The sequence below is a fragment of the Desmodus rotundus genome, chromosome 12 (genome assembly GCF_022682495.2).
Source record: "Desmodus rotundus isolate HL8 chromosome 12, HLdesRot8A.1, whole genome shotgun sequence".
NCBI lineage: Eukaryota > Metazoa > Chordata > Mammalia > Chiroptera > Phyllostomidae > Desmodus > Desmodus rotundus.
The window spans coordinates 79,210,208-79,229,760 of NC_071398.1; the positions used below are offsets into that span (position 1 = coordinate 79,210,208).

General features: G+C 53.5%; 3 protein-coding genes across 9 annotated transcripts; 1 reads left to right on the forward strand and 2 right to left on the reverse strand.

The window, feature by feature from the left end:
- The first annotated feature begins 315 nt into the window (after window positions 1–315).
- Window positions 316–1,133, forward strand: DPM3 (dolichyl-phosphate mannosyltransferase subunit 3, regulatory). Of its 3 annotated transcripts, none has more exons than XM_024573708.4 (2): window positions 316–609; window positions 777–1,133. In XM_024573708.4, the coding sequence occupies exon 2, from the start codon at window positions 782–784 to the stop codon at window positions 1,058–1,060; it is 279 nt and encodes a 92-aa protein (XP_024429476.2). In that variant the 5' UTR covers window positions 316–609; window positions 777–781; the 3' UTR covers window positions 1,061–1,133. The 3 variants fall into 3 exon arrangements, with proteins under 3 accessions (XP_024429476.2, XP_045060334.2, XP_024429486.2); XM_045204399.3 differs by having other exon boundaries at window positions 609–657; XM_024573718.4 differs by lacking the exon at window positions 316–609 and adding an exon at window positions 616–677.
- A 423-nt stretch (window positions 1,134–1,556) lies between these two features.
- SLC50A1 (solute carrier family 50 member 1) lies at window positions 1,557–4,006 on the reverse strand. Of its 5 annotated transcripts, none has more exons than XM_045204383.2 (6): window positions 3,786–4,006; window positions 3,399–3,476; window positions 3,148–3,271; window positions 2,411–2,572; window positions 2,029–2,044; window positions 1,557–1,962 (listed from the first exon to the last, which is right to left on the reverse strand). In XM_045204383.2, the coding sequence occupies exons 1-6, from the start codon at window positions 3,863–3,865 to the stop codon at window positions 1,832–1,834; spliced, it is 591 nt and encodes a 196-aa protein (XP_045060318.1). In that variant the 5' UTR covers window positions 3,866–4,006; the 3' UTR covers window positions 1,557–1,831. The 5 variants fall into 5 exon arrangements, with proteins under 5 accessions (XP_045060318.1, XP_024429467.1, XP_024429456.1 ...); XM_024573699.3 differs by having other exon boundaries at window positions 1,557–1,947; window positions 3,786–4,005; XM_024573688.3 differs by having other exon boundaries at window positions 2,029–2,148; window positions 3,786–4,003.
- Window positions 4,007–5,955: 1,949 nt separating this feature from the next.
- On the reverse strand, window positions 5,956–12,008 carry EFNA1 (ephrin A1). The gene is made up of 5 exons (XM_024573675.4): window positions 11,715–12,008; window positions 8,209–8,504; window positions 7,148–7,213; window positions 6,935–6,985; window positions 5,956–6,761 (listed from the first exon to the last, which is right to left on the reverse strand). Exons 1-5 carry the CDS (start codon window positions 11,804–11,806, stop codon window positions 6,649–6,651), a joined length of 618 nt encoding a protein of 205 aa, XP_024429443.1. The 5' UTR covers window positions 11,807–12,008; the 3' UTR covers window positions 5,956–6,648.
- Window positions 12,009–19,553: the final 7,545 nt, after the last annotated feature.

Here is a 19,553-nt window from a genome sequence, read left to right on the forward strand (position 1 = left end):
CAAATTTTGTTTTTCTACTCTCATGTGAGGACATTAGGCCTTGGCAACACGTCATTGAGGAAAATAAAGTGCTATAGTAAAAAAAAAAAAAAAAAAAAAAAAACCCAAACCCAAAAAACACCTTTGTTGTAACATCTGTCTCAAAGCATCATGGTTAGTAGTCAATGCTTCCGTTTTCCTGACTTCTTTTTCCCCCCTCCACCCCAGGAGGGGCCGAGGGTCTTGATATCTTTATTTCTCCAAAGTTTACCCAGGCGCTCAAGGTACGAACGAACGAACGAATGAACAAATGAACGAACGAAAGGGATTTTTGTGCTTAAGTGAAGTTTAAGGAAAACCGTATCACAAGGTTTAAGGGTGGCTTTCTGCATGCCACCGAAAGAGAGAAGAGAAGCAGCACCAGCACCGCAGCACCGAAGCCCCAGGCGACCCAAGACGCTATTTGGTGAGCACAGGCTGCTGAACTCCGCTGAGGAAAAAACCGTAGCGCGAACCCTGCTGGCGCCGCCGTGAGGACTTCAACTCCCAGAAGGCAACGCGAAGGCGAGCGCGAGCCCTGGGAGAGTGCCGCACGCTGACGTTGCGCAGAACGGGAAACGCGGGGCAGAGGTACGGGTAAGTCGAAGGCCGGAATGGACTGGGCGGAGGGTGAAAGCGGTGCGCGGCCCTGGGCCTAAGTGAGACGGAATGGGCTAGTGAGGGAGGGCAGAAGAGTCCCAAAGGGAGTGGGGGTCGCGAGGTTGAAAGATCTCCAGCTCCGCTTTCTCTTCCCGCAGCGACCATGACGAAATTAGCGCAGTGGCTTTGGGCACTGGCGCTCCTGGGTTCCGCCTGGGCGGCCCTGACCACTGGGGCCCTAGGCCTGGAGCTGCCTTTGTCCTGCCGGGAGGTCCTGTGGCCACTGCCTGCCTATTTGCTGGTGTCTGCTGGCTGCTATGCACTGGGCACTGTGGGCTACCGTGTGGCCACTTTTCACGACTGCGAGGATGCCGCCCGGGAGCTGCAGAGCCAGATCCAGGAGGCCAGAGCTGACTTATCCCGCAGGGGGATGCGCTTCTGACACCCTAACCCCATTCCCGCTGGACGGCCCCTCCCTCCCATCTCCCATTAAACAGTGGCAAGTTACTTACTAACTTCGTGTAGAATGGGAATTGGGGATTGTGTGTACCAATTGTCGAGAAGTGACAGGCCAACAAGCCACCTCCTTGAGGTCATCTAAGCCTTTATCTTTGCATCCCGCTGGTGTTCCTCCTGTTTATTTCAAAGGAGGCGAGGGCCCCTTCTCAAGATCTAAGGATGGAAATGTTACACTTCTCTGGTCCTTTTAACCCTGTCAGGAAGTACTTCTTGAAGTCTAACTTATTCTTCTTCATAACATCCAAGCTCTGTCCTTGCCACGGCCTTCCTAGGTCTTTCCTAGGTTGCTCTGGTTCTCTTAGATACCGTTCCTGAGCCAGCCCTCCCAACCCAAGGATGACTCTGCCCATGCAGTGCACCTTTGCCCTTCACCAAACCAGGCAGGCTGAGAATCACTGAATAGAGAATAGGCCTCCATGGGCAGGCGTAGGGAACAGTTTATTTTAAGGCACAGTCTAAAGATTTCACCCCCAGCTTCCAAAATTAAAAAATATAATCTCTAAAAAATAAGTGCTGTCTCCCAGGTCTCATCCAGTCTTCTAAGTAAAGCTCTTTCTCTGATCCCCAGATTCTCAAAGTTGTCTCTTTTTCTTTCCCATAACCCATGGCACCTGTGGAGCTGGTCAGCTGGAACAGCTGAAACAGGTTGGTCTGAACCTCTTTGGTAACAAGTTGGCATTAAGGTGCCCTGTGGTCAGGTGAACTGCCTCAGGTTTGTAGGAGCTGATAGTTCCTGTCTTGGTCCTGAGGGTACTTCCAGAAAAGCCAGAGGCGAATGAAGCTGGTGAGGATTCCTGGAAGGTTGGGCACCTGAAATCCCAAGGGCTGCGATGAGAAGAGGAGCGGCTTTTCCACTTTGCACACCTGTCACCCCATCCCTGTGCTGCTTACCATGATGTAGGGATCTCTGAGCCGAAACCCATAGAGAGTCCAGGAGGCAGAGGTGAGGAGGGTGGCAATGGTCAGTGAGAAAGAGAGACGCTGGGTGGATTTAGTCTGAATAACTTTGGCCTGGGGAAGGATGAAAGACACTCCTAGCCCAGACACAGTAAAGCTCCTACCTTGCCTAATAATTTCCTCAGAAAAAAGGTCAAGTATCCTCCCTGATTTTCTGTTACCCAGCCTTTCCCTCCCACTTCCCATTCATCTACCTTTTCTGCCCTGTCTCCTTCCAGGATTTGAATCTTCCCCTCCTCTGGAGCATAAGCTACAGTCTCTGTCTATGAGACCCGATCCTTCTTATCTCCCCAACTTCCACAGACACCCCACTCACCAAATCAGTCAATGGTGACAGGTACATACTGATGGTGAAGATACTGCAGAAGAGGCCCAGCTGCTGAAGCCTGACCTCAATGCTTGGCACCAGGAGCCAAAAGTAGCCAAAACCCAGGAGAAGGACCCCCAGCAGGGCTGCTGTCTGTAGGAGCACAGCACGCTGCAGGGGAAAGAATAGTCTGACTTCTACATGTGCCAGGAGCCCTCTCTGATCCCTTCTGAAATTCATTCATTCACACACCAGTGGAGGAGCCACTCTTTGTCCAGACCCAGTACTGCACTTGTCACAGCCTTTTTCCCACTAGTGACTTGATCCCACAACACTGGAGGTTTCTAGGAGAGGGAAAGATATCTTTTTTGGGGGGAGCTTGGTATACACAAAAAGAGCTTAATAAATGCTTGTATAATTGAATGGGTAAACAGCTGATCATCTCATTCTCAGCCACTGGCCTTGGTTCTGAAGGAACCATGGGAGATAAAAGCGCTTTCCCTCAGCTTATTGGGCAGTAAGGAGGCACCATCAGGGTGAGCAGAGCTATCAGCCTTGCCAGAAAAGGGGTGATGTGTGAGTCTCAGAAGGCTGACATTGGGGAGGAAGGAGGACTGCAATGCTGGAGGGGCCTTCCAGGAAAAGTTGGCAGTGCCAGCCTGTTACAGTCTTCTAGGAAGTACTGCTTGCCCTGCCAGCAAGCAAGACATGCTGCAGAAGAGATGAGTGCAAGGGAGGGTCCCTACCTTCCGAGGGCAGTAGTGCAGATATACCAAGATATATAAGGTCTGAAGCACCGCTCCCACAGCGTTGACAACGATTAGAGTCCCATCTCTCTTCAAGGTCCCATAACTCAGCCAGCTCAGGTTGCTGCAGGGTGGAGGGGAGAGACATTCGCCATGGGGATGAATGTAGGAGGGGGACCCGAGGGGTCTCTTCCACGGTCCTCACCCCACCCTACCCACTCAGTCTTTCCGCCCAGCTTCTGCCCCCTCACTTGACATCCGTGGTGAGAAAGGGCAGGAACTGGACATTGTCCACTCGCCGTGTCATCCGCATGTGCCTGAGGTCGGAACTGTAACGGGGCCGGCGAAGGCAGGAATGAGAGGGGAAGGAATAACCAGGCTACTGGGGACTGGAGACCCCTAATTCCTGTCATCCTCCCCTAACAACTGCACACCCTCGGGCCCGTTCTCAGCTCTCTTGCCTTCTTCAGGTCAAGCGACCAGCCTTGCTCTGGTACCCCGTTCCCCTCGACCCGACTCTACTTTGACCCCAGGCTCCGGAAGCAGCCTGGGGCTGCAGCCACGTCTCCGTCCCCTCCCCTCTCGCTCCTTTCCTGACTTTCTGATCCTGCCCTATCCCGGCCCAGCAGCGCTCTCACAGGCCGGTGGAGAACATGCCGAGGGTGAAGAGCACGCAAGCTCCAGAAAGGAGCGTGTCCGCCACGCCGCTGGTCTCCATCCCTCTCAAAGCAGGCTCCCAGCGCCGCCGCGGGGCCGCCTAGTCGGTGGCGGGGCCACCGTCGCCGGAGCCCCGCCCCTCCGCGTCCCAGGCCAAAAGCTCGGCCGTCCCCCGGAAACTGAACCGGAACCTGAACCGGAACCCGGCCTAGGACGTAAGGAGGGAACTCAGGCCCCGCCCCCCCCACACCAGCCTATCGCTGGCTGGCCAACTTCCCCGACTGGCCAACTTCCCCGACCTGACGTCGCCCTCCAGGTCTCTGTCGGCAGCTTCCTGGGGCTCCGCGGACTTGCCCCAGTACCCGTAGCCTACTGCTCTTTGCTTACCCCTTAGATTACCTAGACTCCCCAGCCTTAACTGTCCCACAGGCCTACCCGCGACCCTACGTGGTGGATCTCAAAACAAAAGCTTGCTGGATCCAACCAGATTTCAACCTGCTTTCCACCAACAGCTCCAGCTCAGAACCTCATTGGCCCAGGATTTGGGAGGGTTTCTCTTCCCAGTTTGCTGAATCCTCTTCCCAGTCTCTCCCCTAAATTACAGGGATTGCCAGAAATGACTGATTCTGTCAGGTGTCCTCCCCATTTAGCCACACCACCAACTTGGCTGGTCCACCGAAGTGCCTAGCACTTTGATGACCCCTTAGTCCCACCTGACTCGCTGTTGGGAACTTTCCATCCCAGATTCCCACGTGTCTTGGTGGATCACGGCCTTGCCTCAGCTGCTGTTCCCTTGAGGGCTGCCCTGACTCACCCAAAATTATGAGCACCTGCATGGTATGCCAAAACCCAAAGCCCAGCGCTGCGAGGGTGGGAGTGGGGCAGAGGTGTGACGGGAAGAATTTCCAGAGTGGGGTCAGCCTAAAACCGGAGAGACTGTGTGGGTGTAACAGGGTGCAGCCAGGGGGACTCCCAAAGAGGGATTTGTAATGGGGTCCAGAACTCAGGATGTCCAAGAAACATTAAAAAAAAAAAAAAAAATCACCCCCACAAGTCTGAACTGGGGAATGGGACACATTGAGAGTTCTGCATAGCAACAGTTTTGCAACTAACCTCAGGCATGGTCATTTAACATATCTATAACTTTTGACTGGTTTCATGGATATGTTAAATAGCTGTGGCCACCCTTTGAGCCAGGGAGATGGGAGTGACTTCCACCCAGGATGTAACTGGGAGGCAACTCCCCATGGTTACAGTGCCTGCGTGAGAGCTTGGATATGATTGGCTCTACACCATGGGGCCACTCCTGCCCAGACTTATTATGGCAGCCCAGAAAAGCTGGAAAAATATGGGAATGCTGGCAGGTGTTAGCGGATTATGGGAGGAGTCGGAAATGAAGTGCAGAGGAAGATTGGCGCTGGGATTTAAACCCAGGCGTGGCAGCCATGCAAAAGAGGGGACTATGTGGCTTTGGCAAGGAAGCGGGGAATCACGCGGCTTGGAGTTCCCTTTGCCACTCAGCTTAGGAAGCCAGAAAGCAAGATGAAGCAGTGAAGCAGAGCTTCCCCTTAGCAGTTTGGAAGAATGCAGGAGAGACGTTGCAGGAAGGAAGGGTGAAAGGACGCTGGGTGGTGGGCCAGGAGGTGCCATGCGGGTTTGGATTAAGAACTGGAGATCCCAGCCACACAGCTGATGGTGCGGGGAACTGCAGGGGGCCACCTTAGCCATGGACTTCTATTTCTTTCCTGAGCTACAGTATCCTGGACTGGGCAGAGGGGGAAAGCCTGTGTGCATTTGTGGGTATTTTAAGGGACTCTGGGATCTTAATGAAGACATTAAGTCATTACTCTAGGTCTGTATCACTTTTGGAATAAATAATTCCTTTCCTTTTCACCAGTCTCTGACATTGAGGGCTATAATTTCCTGGCGGTGGGCAAGGTGAACTTAGTATAGGGGGACCCTGGGAGAGGGGGGGTCCATTTGGTAATAGTATATCGTCACCCACCTCCACGGGTCTGTTCTGTAACATTAGGGGTTAGTGAGAGGTAAGAATTCTTTCCAGAGAGGGGAAAAAATTCAAACCCAGTTGCTATTGGTAACGCCCACAGCAGGAACTCAATGGTCATAAGTTAGTATGGAGAGGCAAAAGAGCATGTACAAAAAAACAGGTTTATTTTCAGACAACATTGTATAAAAAAGAGCCAGTTATAGACATCAGCAAAGACACACAGCAAATGTATATACAGATCCTGTACATGTGGGTCCTGCCCTAACAGCTCCACTCGAGGACCAGGTTGGCACAGCCCCGGTTGGCACAGCCCTGAGGAGTGCTGCCCCAGGATGGGAGATGCTGGGTCAGCCCAAGCATACCATCTCTCCGGTCCCTGTCTCCCAGGCAGGAAACTGTCTCTTGCTTTTCCTTCAGTCAGCTCATCTTAGCATCCTGGCTCTCTGTGGGAGGGGCATCTTTGCCAAGCTCAGTGTCCACCTACATGACCCCAGACCACCCCTTCCAGTTCAGCTCCCACAGTGTCCTTCTTAAGAGTCCATGTTTGCACAGCTTGTTATTTTGGCTTAAGGGTAGCAATGGTAGGGGAAGTACCGTCCCCACTTTGTCCGTCCCTCTGAGGTAGAGGCAGGGACGGCACTACCAGGCTTGCCCACCTTCTTTGGGTTGAAACCCTTAATACTGACTCATTTGGAGGCTGCTGGGTGGCAGCCTGTACATGTGGCAGGATGGTTCCCAGGACTGGGCTTTGGGAGGGACCCCAGGCCAGGTGAGGGGTGCCTGCCTCTGCCTCCTCAGCCCAGTTCCAATCCTTAGGCCAGATGTGGCATACAACTTCACGGGGTTTGCAGTGGCAGAAACGGCAGGAGCAGCACAGCCCAGGCAAGTGGGAAGAGGCGGGGGGCGGCACTGTGACCGATGCTATGTAGGACTTGCACTTCTGGGTCATCTGCAAGGTGGAAGGGCAAAGGCTCCCAGGTAAGCAGTCCCACTACTGACACTGGCCCTCAGTCCAACAAGGTTGCCTCAGCCCCTGCCCGGCAAAGGAGCCACCTCCTGTACCCACTCCCCTCAAGCAGACCCTCTTGTTTGCCCCAGGCCCAATTTGCTCCAGCTGCTTACCTGCTGGAAGTCTCTTCTCCTGTGGATTGGCATGGGCCTGAGGACTGTGTGCTAAAAGACAGGGGTGGCCGTAGATCAGGTACTGTACCAGGGAGGCAGAAGGGTGGGAGTGCTGGCTGGGCCGGGCAGCGGAACTTCCCTACCATCCCAGGTCATTAGGCCAGGCCCAGCATAGGGATGGAGGAAGGAGGCCCACAGGGCCCTGACACTCACTGATTTTGCCATTGACGGTCACCTTCAACCTCAAGCACTGGTCTTCTTGGTGGTGGATGGGTTTGGCTGCAAGATATACCCACAGGGCATTAAAGAAGGGGAAGGAAACTTTGTTGGAAGAAAACAGAATGCAAATGCCTCTGGCCCCGCTTTCTCAGTCCCTGCTCATTGGAATCCCTTTCTTCCAAGCCTGGATTCTTCCCTTCCTTAGGTTTTGCCCACTTTTTGCCCTGTGTTCAGTCCAACCTCTTTTGGAATAACCCTTGGCTTTGGAGATGGTGGTAAAAAGAACATAGCTGCTGTCCCCTCCCCAGAGTCCATCCTTTACTCCTCCTAGCTGAAATTTGGGGAAGACATGCACAGTATGCTCCCCTTCCCCAGCCATTTTGTACCCCCCTACCCAGGCACATCGAATGGGTGAGGCCTGGATGCATTCTATGCAAAGCTGATCTTATCACTTGTAAACCCACCGGTGGCTCTCCACTGCCCTCATGATAAACTCCTTAGCACTTCTAGGCCCCTGTGATCTGCCCTGTCCACCTCTCCAAACTCCTATCTCCCCACTTCAGAGTGTCCTCCTACTGTAGCCAGGCTAACCATATGGAGTTCCCCGAAGATGTCATGTTCCCTTTGCACATGTCCCTTCATTTATGGCCACATCCTCTGCTTGTCCTAAGCTCTGGGAAGCTAGGAAGCCTTCTCTGAAGCCCCCTAATCTAGAAGGTCCCAAGGTCCTATTTCCAGGGCCCTGTGCTCGCTCATGCCTACCATATTATACTGTTCTAACAGTCTGTTAACCGATGCGTGTCTCTTCCCAGCTTCCCTGAGGACAGGGACCCTGTAGTGTTTTATTTCTCTTTGTGCCTATACAGCCAAGCAGTGTTCCCAGAATACAGTAGAAGCTCACTGCACATTTATCATGTGAATGAATGAAAACACAATCCAGGATTGGAGGCCCTCTGCTGCTTGACTCCCCACTGAGCACGTTCTCAGGCATGTTCCTCATGGTGGCTCCATCCCCCAGGGTGGGCACCTTCGTGTATGCCTCCGGGGGCACTCACAGATGTAGTAGTAGCTGTGTCCCTCTTTGAATTCCTTGCCCAGGGTAAAGGGTGTGTAGCGCAGGAACTTCTCAGACAGCTTCTCTGGGCCATGCCTGGCACTGGGGTGGTTGCACTGCCAGCGGACCTGGTTCTTGGATTCGGGTTGGCACACCTGGTACTGCTCTAGCTCTACCAGGTACAGTGTATACTGCTCCATGGCAGCCGCTGCCACAGAGTCGTCCTCGTAATGGGGACAGATGATGTCCAGGTAGTCATTTAGCTGCACGTGTACTGTGTAGTCCTCGTGCCGGAACCTGCATGTCCGTGTACGCAGAGGGGAAGGAAGCAAACAGTCACTCAGGAGCCAGACCAGAGCCTTGGGTCTCCAGAGGTTTACATGACCTCTCACATTTCACACTGGACTCACACACAAAGATGTTTTGACAATCTCAACTCCCAATATTTACTGATCTTGATCTAAATATCTTTCCACCATCTCCAAATATCCCCCCACCCTCATTGTTTCCCATAATCCAATAAACTCCACCCGCTTAGTATCTTTCAGGTAACAAAGCACCTTCCATAACCCCCCTGATATTTACCCAAGGATAAGCTTCTAAATATTTCCTTAGCTCACTCACCATTCTCTCCTGCCCATACATATTTCCCCAAATCTGTTCTACCAGGTGCTCCTTTACATGCTACTAGAGCTCAGTCAGTCTGAGACCCTACTGGCCCACTCTATTATTAAGATCCAAGTGGGCCTTTCTCTTTACCATGCTGGCACTCAGCCCGAACACATCTGATGTCTTCATTGCGCTCACTCCTTTCATTTTCAGCCCCAACCAATGAGTCTGTCTCACATTTCTCTGCTTCCGTTCCCCCTAGGCCCCCAAGTAACGCCTGATCCCTGTCATCGACCCATTCATTCCCCTCAAATCTTCCCTTCTAGCTACTCAAAATGATGCTCGGTTCTCCTTGACCACTTCCCTCAAGGCACCCCCAAACATCACTGTCCCTTTATCTCCAAAAGCTACACATTCAGCTGTGAAGTGAGCTCCAGAAATGCAGTTCTCAGATCCGAGGCTGCCTCTCCCCTCCTCCCAAGGTGGAGCTAGCTCCCCTCCCCCAGCCCATTCCCTCCAGGCTCCACAGGCTCCAGCCTGACTGCCCCCCAGCTCCTCCCCCCAGCTCCAGACACCTGGCTCCAGTCTGGGTGGGGTCCTAGTAGGGGGAAAAGTGCCTCCCCACCTCCCTCTCCAAGCTGGTCAGCTTCTCTGAATTCCCCCAGCACCGTCAGCTAGACACTCGGCGTGGTTGGCTGCCAACTTGCTACAAACCAAAGCCCTTGGGCATGGGTGATGGCAGAAGGGCAGGAATTAGGCTGAAGGGCCTCAGGTGGGCACCCACTGCCCAGTCAGCATGACTTCTAACCTGGCCTTGCAGCAAGCCAGTCCTCCAGCTAGGTTTACGGGGACCCTCCCCCACCCTGGGGAAGAGAGAGAGAGAGAGAGAGAGAGAGAGAGAGAGAGAGAGAGAGAGAGAGAAGCAGAGAGAGGCTTTTAAAATTCCTCTCTGGAGAGATAAACACAGAAGCCATTTCAAAACAGGTATTTCAGCTCTGGGCCTGGCATCTTTCCCCCATTCCAGTGACGGGCACTGACTCATTCCTCATCCACCTATGCCTCCCGCCCCAGCATTCATGAGAGCCTGTGAAAATTCACCTTGTCAAATGTGGACACCCCCTAGGACCCCAGGATAGCACTGTGTCCACTAGCCCAGGATACTATCCTCCAGGCAAAGGGAGCTGGCAGGTCTGAGTGGGCACAGTACTTGCCCCTCCATCACCGAGGAGACCAGTGCCCAGCTCACAGTGGTACCACCCTTCTTCCCACGCTGCCTCCCCTAAGATCCCAGAGCAGATGCCCACTGACCTGAGTCACCCAGGCCAGCCTCACACCCGCCCAGCTCCTTGCCACTTCATCTCTGCCCCCGAGCTGTGCCCAGCTTGGCTGCCTGTGGACTCTACTCTGGGCTGGCTTCTCTTTAGTCCTGGATATGGTTAGGTGTGGCTAGATGAACAGGGCAGAAGCTCTGCTTGGTGAAGGCACCTATCAGCTCCTTCCTAGGGTATAATCTGCTCCATTTAGGATCCTTTTGACTCTTGCTCTGCATTTGGGAAAGGGCGCAGTGGCGTCAGTGAAGGCGGGGAAGGGGGCAAGGAAGAGGCTCCTTCCTGAAAGAGAGGAAACCTGGGAGCTTGGGAACGGAAAAGGCCAGGGTTCCCCCCTCCGTACTCACGGCTTCCTGTCCCCTCCTCCTCCTCCAGCCAACACCTGGCATGGGCATAAACAGGGACTTTGCTCTCTCTCACTAGGACAAGATTGGGTCCAGGAAGCAAAGAGCAGACAACAAGGAGTGGGGTGGGGGAGGGCTGACTGGGCTGCCCCTTTAAACCAGGGCAAGAGAGCACTGCCCTCTGGGGTTGGCAGCTCTCCCCACCCAGCGTGCCACAGACACAGACCCCTTACCAGGCAACGCTGCCACAGGATCAGAGGGAGCTGGCATTTCTCAAGGGGAGTGGGGGGCAGGCGCGCTAGTGCTGGGGGTGGTGAGCTGAGCGTAGTGTTTTTCCTGACCCCAAGCTGTCCAGCCTCCTGTCCATTCTTCTTCGTAACACCCCTCTTGCCTTTCAGCAAATACTGTTCCCATAACTTCAGAAAACTCAAGGGCAAGAACAAAGAGTCCCACGGAGCTTCTTATATCCAGTACCATTTGCCTCACAGCCCTAAACCTGCCCAGGAGAAATTAACTCCTTTCTGCCCAGAGCCCTCTGTAACTCTTTAACCCCTTCCTTCCCTTCTGAACCTTTCCCATGACCACCCTCCCCCATCTCTTCAGTTTTACTACTTGAATCCCATAAACAGGTGATACCTTAGCCTACTCACACACAGCAATGTGCCTCACGCATGTCACAACAGATCCCGTGGGGGGGGGGCCTTTCCACAGGCACCTTAAACACGGAATGAATGCTTATTGCCCACAGCCCAGGTCCCTCCCGAGAGGTCCTTCTAGCATTACAGTGAGCGCTCTGCTTACTCCAGAGGTCGCATCAGGTACCTGTCAGTGTGGGCAGGCGCCCAAGTGACAGACAAGGAGAGGCACACAGGCTTCTTGGTGGAGGGACCTACAAGAGCCGTGGGGGCCAAGGAGGGTGGTACATGCTGGAGGCAGGAACTGCTCAGCATTGGTTCCTCACTTCGGAGACACAGAGGTGCCAGAGGGGAAGAAAGGAGGGGCAGAACTAGTGCCTGTGCAAGCAGACACAGGCAGGTACCTAGCCTGGCGTGGCCTACTCCCAGTTAGGGGCGAGAAGCGAGGGGAAGAACATCCAAGGAATCCCTCCCGCCTCTGGTCACCTCCCTAAGACTCCGGTGAGGGGCGGGCCTGGACAGTTAAACTAGCGTGGTGGGGGACAGTGCCAACCGGACGCCCAGGCTGTTGGCGGGAGACTCGGGGCTTACTTGGGGTTTGAACTGTTCCAGAAGACGGTGTGGCGGTCGGCGGCAGCCAGACTGTAGCAGAGACCCAAGAGAGGGGCCCAGAGGAACTCCATAGCGCGGGGCCTGGTTAGGCCGGGCGAGGACGAGGGGCTCGTAGTGGGTTCTGGGTTCCCGCAGGTTTTCTCCGAGGCGCAGTCTGCACAGCGCTCCCTGATCTGGCTCTCGCGCTTGTGGACTCCGCCTTTTGGGCCAGGGCCGCCCGACACCTCGCCCCGCCCCCCGCCCCGCCCGGCGAACGGCTGCCCTGGGGCTTGGGGACTGGGGAGGTGGAGGAGGGATGCGCAGGGGAGGGGAGTCGAACGCGCGACCACGTCCAGGCTGAGCCGCTCCGCGCTGCGTGATCGCTTTCTTGTGGGTCCGCGTGCCTCTTTCTGTGCCTGTGCGGGATGGTGGGTCTGTGTTCCCCCGCACGCAGTCGCGTGCGGCAGAGGGGCACCAACCCCACCAGCACCTCTGCGAACACGCGGTAGCGAGATCCGACTTTTCCTCGTGGGTCTTGTAGGGTGCAAGGTTGTTGATAGGTCCGGCACCTTTCCCCAGCCTCGAACTACGAGGCTCCCTCTCCCCTTTCCCACATTCCCCCCCACCCCCGCGCGGTTCCCGGACTCTGCGCTTGGCTGCCCCTCCCCACACACGCGGCTGTTTGTTTTTGTTGGGTTTGTCAATGTTGTCTTTGTTCGGGAGACTGTGTCATCGCCTAGATGCCGGGAATAAAGTGCGACCCTGAGTGACCAAGTGTGTAATGTGTGTGGCCGACCGGGGGGTAAGGGCATGCCTCTGTGCATATGACAGGGAGAGACACTCGGGATCTTGGGCCTGCGAGAGGGCTCGCCCCTGTTTTTAGGGCGCCAAAGGGCGCTAACGACCTGTGTGTGTGTATCTGTGTGAACACACATGTGTACCGTGCGAACGGGCTTTGAATATAGGTTGTGAGAATCTGAGCATGAAGGGTGACAAACCACACATGTACATCTGGCATGTGAGATACGTGCGATGGCGCGCAAGTGCGAAAGCATTTGTGAGTACTACCACAGCCGCGTGTGGGGAGCGTGTGAAGCTTTGACGTGTGTATGCTAATGTTTGTGCGAAGAGGAAGGGAAACGTGCACAGGCGAGCAGGGTATGTGGAGTGGGGGCAGGACAGTTTGTGCGGCGTACCGGGGCAGGGCAGCTGTGTGTCCCAGTCATCAGGCCCCAGAAGCTAGCTCAGCTCCCCTCCCCGCACCCTGTAAACAAACCCTCTGGAATTCTTTCTTGGGGGCACTCCTCCCCGCGGGGGTCTACCTTCCTGTGCAGGGGGGCTGGTTGGCGGGTGTCTGCCTCCCAGCTCGCGGAGTGGAGAGGGCGGGCAGGTGTTTGATTGGGCTAGAGTGTCTGGCGCGAGAGGGTCGAATGCTGTGTGCCCGGGTGTCTGGTGGCTTCTGTGTGTGATCGCGTGTCTGAGCGCGCGTGCCGAGTTTGTGTTGGACAGTGTGCGCCCCCCCGTGGCCAGCTCTCCACGCGGCTGCGCAGCTCGAGAAGCCGCAGACTCCGGGACCCTGGCCAGCGCGGGCCTAGCTTCCCTGGTTCCCAGGCCGTTTCATCCTCCTCTTTTACGGCAGGCCTGGAGACAGCCCCTGTAATTACGCGGGGCCGGGACGCCAGGACTAGTCAGGCGCTGACCGCGAGGGGAGGAGCCTGGAGCGGAGGAGGGCCCAGGTTGGCCCCCACCCCCAGGGCGCAAGTTGCTTGATGTCTGACTCGCTGTGAGGACGGTAAATATTTACCCAGCGCTCACTACGGTCAGGTCTGGCTTTGCGCACCGCCCACTCCAGCCCCCTCCCGGCCCCACCCTCTGGCGCGCACCTGCCCCAGGCGACGTGCCCAGCCCCGCGTTTACCTGATTTACAGCCTGCCCCTCCCGCCCCGGCCGAAGTCTACTGGCAGACTAGATCCAGGACAGCCTCCCACGAGCGCCCCCCCACTAGATTATTCTATCGCTGCGCTTGTGTCCCATAGAATCAAAGCTCCACGAAGGCAGGGATATTGCCAACGCCTGGCACAACTCTTAACACGCGTAGTAGCTGGTCAATAAATATTTGTTGAGTGGGTGACATCACTGTTCAGTGAAGGTATTTGACTTCTGCCGACAAACTGCTCTGAAAAGAAACAGGAGAGAGGTTAGGGAGGGGATTGGTGGTAGTAGCTGTAAACAGAGGGTGGTCCAGGGTTGCCCCCTGGAGGAGATGGTTTGGGACACGTTCCCCCGTTTCTGTGCCTGCGGGGACTGCGGGGCGGGAATGTGTGGGGTCCCTGGGCTGCGCCGCTAGGGCCGGGCAGGTTCAGGCTAGCTCGGCCAGGCCCGGCGGGGCCCCGTCCGTTCCCCGCCCTGCCGGCGTCTAGTGTTGGGGCAAGCCGGGTGGAGAAAAGGTGGGGGGAAATTCGAGGCTCGAAGACACCGAACCCTCCTCCGTCTTGGCGCTGTCCCCAACATTCTCACTTCAGGCTTTAATCTCATTACTTTTCTATGTATATGTATTTGTGTTTAGAGGTCGTACTTCAGACCTAGGGGTCGGGTGTTGTGATGAGCAACGAAGGTAAGGCTGCGTCTAAAATGAAAGTCCTGCCCTTGGGGAGCCTCCAGACCAGTAGGAGAAACAGACAAACCACTATTTATTTATACAACAAACTTGCCTTGAAGTGTCACAGCACAGATTGCCAACCCACAATTTGCACACGCACTGCCCCGACACTCCGAGAGTCGCTGCGACGCCTGCTGGACAGAGAGGAGAGTTGCAGGTACTGTGCAATCCAGACAGAGACCACGGAAGAGAAAGTCCGCTCAGAGATCTGACCTGATGACCAACTCAACCCCGGTCCCGTCCCCTCCCCCACTCCAGCCCCCCAGCCCCTAGCTTGCCCGGGCGGGTCTCATCTTGGCTCTGGCATTGGGCTATCTCTCACCGCAAACTTGTGCGCTTGTGAAGGCTGTCAATACTGCTACCCCCCAGGCAAACATCTGTGCTTAGTCTGAGGTGTCTGTCTGCCTGTCTGGGAAATTCCCCTCGTGAGCCCTTTCCGTGAATTCCCGAGAGACAGGATTAACACTTTGAATGCCTTGGGTGAGGCCTGACCTCTGGAGGGAAGTGCTCTCCACCTGTGGGGGAACTGCCGGCCTGGAGGCGCCATTTCTAGTCTGGAACAGGCAGAACTGCTTGCTTGATTGCTACTCTTTTTCTGAGCAGCCTGTGGTTTGGGGTGGCAGAGAGCCACAGGGCTCTGGGGCACCTGCTAGCCTGGCCCAGCCCCTGACGGCATCTCTAGACAATGGATTGGGGGTGGGAAGCCTGAGCCTGGAGCAGCCTCTGTTCTACTCCCTCAGTTTCATTCTGAAAAATAAATGTTTTACCCTGGTTGGTGTGACTCACTGGATTGAGTGCCCACCTGCGAATGAAAGGGTCACCGGTTCGATTCCCAGTCAGGGCACATGCCTAGGATGTGGGCCAGGTCCCCAGTAGGGGCGTCTGAGAGGCAACCACACATTGATGTTTCTTTCCCTCTCTTCCTCCCTTCCCCTCTGTCTAAAAATAAATAAATAAAGTCTTTCCAAAATTAAAAAAAATTAAGGATATGCTTTATATGCTTCCCACTTTATTATTGTGTATTTCCCACTTTATTAATATGTGTATAAAGTTGAAAAAGAGAAAACAGGAGAATAAAGGGTAGGAGGAGCCACCAGACACTAAACATTTTCATTCCTTCTCTGGCAGCTTTTTGCTTATGAGATTTTGCGGGGAGCTAGGGGGTGGGGGTCACGTGCTTTTACATAGTGTGATAAATGTGTATTGTGTACTTCTTTTATTCCTCTTTGTGACAGAAGACATTTTCCATGTTACAAACTCTTTGTAAATAGTATTTTTGATGGCAGCATAATGTTCCATCGAGTGTTTCAGTTTGCCATCATAACGATGCAGGGTGGGTGTGAATAAACACCCCCCCACACACTCGGGCTCTCCTCAGTCACTGAGCACTTTAGTGGACTGGTTCTTAGAACTTAGAAATAAACTTGAGGTTGACTTTCATTCAACAAATAGTTATGAAGTTCTTACTCTGGACTGGCTCTGGATTGGGGCTGGGGTCTTGGTGGAGGACAATAGGAGAGGGCTTGGCTTTCATGGAGTTTGTATTTTAGATGAAATCTGGGCATCTGCTTTTCTAGATTTTGGAGAATTTCACAGATATAGGAAAATGCTTTTGATATTATTTTGACTACTAACTAGTCTAGTTCCTTATTTTTTATTTTTAAAAAGATTTTATTTATTTGTGTTTAGAGAGAGGGGAAGGGAGGGAGAAAGAGAGGGAGAGAAACATCAATATGCAAGAGATACATCGATTGGTTGCCTCTTGCACCCCCCCCCCCAACTGGGGACCTGGCCCGCAACACAGGTATGTGCCCTGACTGGGAATCAAACCATGGACCTGGATGGTATTCAATCCACTGAGCCACACCAGCCAGGGCCAATACTTTATTTTTTTAAGATTTTATTTGTTTTTAGAGAGAAGGGAGGGGAAGGAGGGAGACAGGGAAAGAAACATTTATGTGAGAATCGATCGGGTGCCTCTTGTCTATCAGTTACCTCTCCTGCACACTCAACCTGGGACCAAACCCGCAACCCAGGCATGTGCCCTGACCAGGAATTGAACTGGCGACCTTTCACTTTGCAGAACAATGCCCGACAAACTGAGCCACACAGGTCAGGGCTAGTCCAGTTCTTTTACTGAGGGCCAAAGTGACCATACCTTAGTGGACCTGTCCCCACCCACACATCCAACCTATGAGGGGGCCAGACTCCATGGGAAAAGGTGAAACTCTTCCCCTGGGAGTCCACTGCAGGGAAGAGGCGTTTGGGCAGGATGGGAAGTGGGAGATGGGAGGGGCAATGGTAAAGGGGATGGAACTGGGTTCCAGAAGTTGTTTTGTACTGCTGCCTCTTCCACCAAAAATTGACTATTTGCTCATGTCAAACACTGTACTGGGAGGTACTGGGGACTCTGAAATACATCCTTGCCCTAAAGGAATCTAGTCTACTGGCAAATATATAATTAGAATATAAGATAAGAATTATAATAGAGGTATAAGTGGAACAACAGGCTATGGGCTCACAGAGGGAGGAATGTTTGTTTGTGGTGAGGAGGGCTTCACAGAAGAGGGGACATTTGAAATGAATGTTGGAGGATAAGTAGGCATTCACATTCAAGGACTAGGAAACAAAGAACAAAGGTACAGGGGTGAGAGTCTGTGCGGTGAATGCTCTGATGCAGCTAAAATTAGAGAATAAGTCTGGAGGAGTGACAGGAGATGAGAGCAGAAGGCAGTGTGGGAGCCTTGTTGCCAAGGGCCTTGAATGCCATGCTCAGGATTTTGAACATTATTCTGTAGCCCACAGATGTTTAAATAGGAAACAATCAGATCTGTATTTTAGAAAAATCACTGTGGGTGATAGAATGTGGGTAGAAGAGGGAGCTCAGAGGTGGGAGGACTGGTTAGGCCTGAGCTCCAGGAGTTTGGTGGGAGTGAGGAGGCCCAGAAAGCTGAGGAGTAGCAGAGGCAGGGAGGGCAGAAGATAAACAGAGTTGGGTGAGCCCTGAACCATGGGCAAGAGGCAGGGAGGAGTGTGGGATGGTTTGGTGGGCAGAAGTGCCACTTACAGATAGGAAATGGAGGAAAGGAACAGACCTGGGAAGGAGGAATGAAGAGTGCTGTTTGGTTGTTGTATCAAATTGGAATGATTTGGGCTGCAAGTAACAGAATACCCAGCTGCTAGCAGTTTAAAGTATATATATTTATTTATAGAGAGGAGAAGGGAGGGAGAAAGAGAGGTAGATAAACATCATCGATTGGTTGCCTCTCACACGTGCCTCAACGGGGGTCTGAACACGCAACCCAGGCATGTGCCCTAACCTGGAATTGAACCAATGACCTTTCAGTTCACAAGCCAACATTTAACCAACTGAACCATGCCAGCCAGGGCCCAACTACCAGCAGTTTAAACAAGAGGTTTTATTTTTTCCCATGACAAAGCCCTTTGGAAGTGGGACAGCATTTCAGCAGTGTTGTCAAAGACCCAGGGCTCACCACCTCTTGGCTCTGTGCCGTCCTGACTGTGGCTACGCGAGTCACGAGAAGAAAAGGTGGGAGCACAAGGTCTTCTCCTTTTAAGAATACTTTTATCTGATAAGAAAAAGAATATTTTCTAGGAGCTTCCCAGCCTGCTTACTTACCCTTACGGGACGGAACTGGCTCAGTGTCCACTGCTACACCCACATCTGTGAAGGAGAAGGGACTGGTTCTGCTGGGGCAGGAGCTGGGGTCTACCTCCCCCAAACAGCATCTACTCTGCTCCCCAAAGAACTGGTGTCTGGCAGCCTGGGAGCAGGGGTGAGCTCTGAACAGCGCCTGCTGCAGACATGTGGCGCTTGAGGGGCCTGTGGAACTTCCAGGTGGAGTTCCCTGGGACAGTTGGAGACGAGGTTCCGGAGCTCAGGAAGGTGGGAAGCAGGAAAACAGTCCCTTTGGGATGTCGTGGTGAACCTCAGGGCTCACAGGGAGGGCTTCCTCTAGACTGCATGCTCCAGGCATGGAAGAAGAGTGTGGTGGACATAGGACCCTGGTTTTGGCTGGGGAGAAATCCCTCCTTCCCAGCTGGGTGAGGCTGAGGGTGGGCCAGAGGACATTCACTCTCAGTGCAGCTGATAAACCTCTTTCCTATCACTGGCTAGACTTTCGCTATAACATATTGTAAGAGCAGGAGTTTAGATACTTTTATTTCAGAAGCATTCCTTTCATATAACTTTTTCTCTGATCAAAGAAGAAATAAATGATCAGTGCAGAAAACTAGAAGAAGCACAAACGAGGACAAATAAATATCCCCCAGAAGCAAGCACACTTCTGGGTTCTTTCCCCAGGGCTCTGTAATTTTTTATGGTAAATATCTTTGTGAGGTTAGAGTTTAATGCCCATGTTATGGCCAGATTGGAATCCCTTACAGTTGTGTAACATTTTACGATCTCCCACAGCTTTCAGCTGCGTATTTTATCATGTACTAGTTCATCTTTATAGACTCCTAAACATTGTGCGGTGGGCAAAGGCAGGGATTATGCACCCCCCCACACACAACTACATGAGGAAACCGAGGCTCAGAAAAGTGGTGGTGTTCAGAACTCAGACGGGTGCCTTTGACTGGGCTTGGGGCCGCACTGTGTCTGTCTGTCCTTCTACACCTTGCTGCCCAGTTGTGCTGGGTATAAAGGAAAGACTTGGCACAAAGTGCTGAATCTACTGTGGGCAGATGAAGGGAGTGTGTATAGATAGGGGACAGGAAGGGGCTGGGGTGGGGCAGCCCCTTCTAGCACCAGAGCGCATGGGTAGGAGAAGGAGATGGGACAGGAATTGGATGGGCCCTAGAAGGGACTTGAGGGGGTTTGTGGGGGCAGGCTCCTCAGATGCGGTCCTCCAGGGAGGGATTGAGCCCACTCTGGCCTGTCCCTGCAGACAGGAGATTTTCAGTATGACTTACTTTCCACTTTTCACCAAACTTTCACTGTGGTCAGTTTGCTCATGTATTAGGCGCTCTGCCAGGACACTGCGGGGTACATCCAATAAGGCCACCTAGGAACGGGGGAGAATGCGGAAGAGATGTGGGTTAGAGTCCCAGCTGTGGAAACCTGAGAAAGTTTCATAACCTCTCTGAGCCTCGCGCCCCACCCCCCCTTTTATTCTGTGAAATGGAGGCAGGATGGATGACTTTCTTCATGGAATTAC

Excerpts from the sequence above, each read along its gene's own strand:
- DPM3 (XM_045204399.3), top strand. The coding sequence starts at position 633 with ATGGACTGGGCGGAGGGTGAAAGCG. Across the intron at positions 658-776 it reads CTGGGCGGAGGGTGAAAGCG|CGACCATGACGAAATTAGCG; the intron begins GTGCGCGGCCCT and ends CTCTTCCCGCAG.
- SLC50A1 (XM_024573688.3), bottom strand. The coding sequence starts at position 3,865 with ATGGAGACCAGCGGCGTGGCGGACACGCTCCTTTCTGGAGCTTGCGTG. Across the intron at positions 3,272-3,398 it reads TTTCTCACCACGGATGTCAA|CAACCTGAGCTGGCTGAGTT; the intron begins GTGAGGGGGCAG and ends TCCACCCTGCAG. Across the intron at positions 1,963-2,028 it reads TCAGAGATCCCTACATCATG|CCCTTGGGATTTCAGGTGCC; the intron begins GTAAGCAGCACA and ends TTCTCATCGCAG.
- EFNA1 (XM_024573675.4), bottom strand. The coding sequence starts at position 11,806 with ATGGAGTTCCTCTGGGCCCCTCTCTTGGGTCTCTGCTACAGTCTGGCT. Across the intron at positions 7,214-8,208 it reads ACACAGCTACTACTACATCT|CCAAACCCATCCACCACCAA; the intron begins GTGAGTGCCCCC and ends TATATCTTGCAG. Across the intron at positions 6,762-6,934 it reads GGAGAAGAGACTTCCAGCAG|ATGACCCAGAAGTGCAAGTC; the intron begins GTAAGCAGCTGG and ends TCCACCTTGCAG.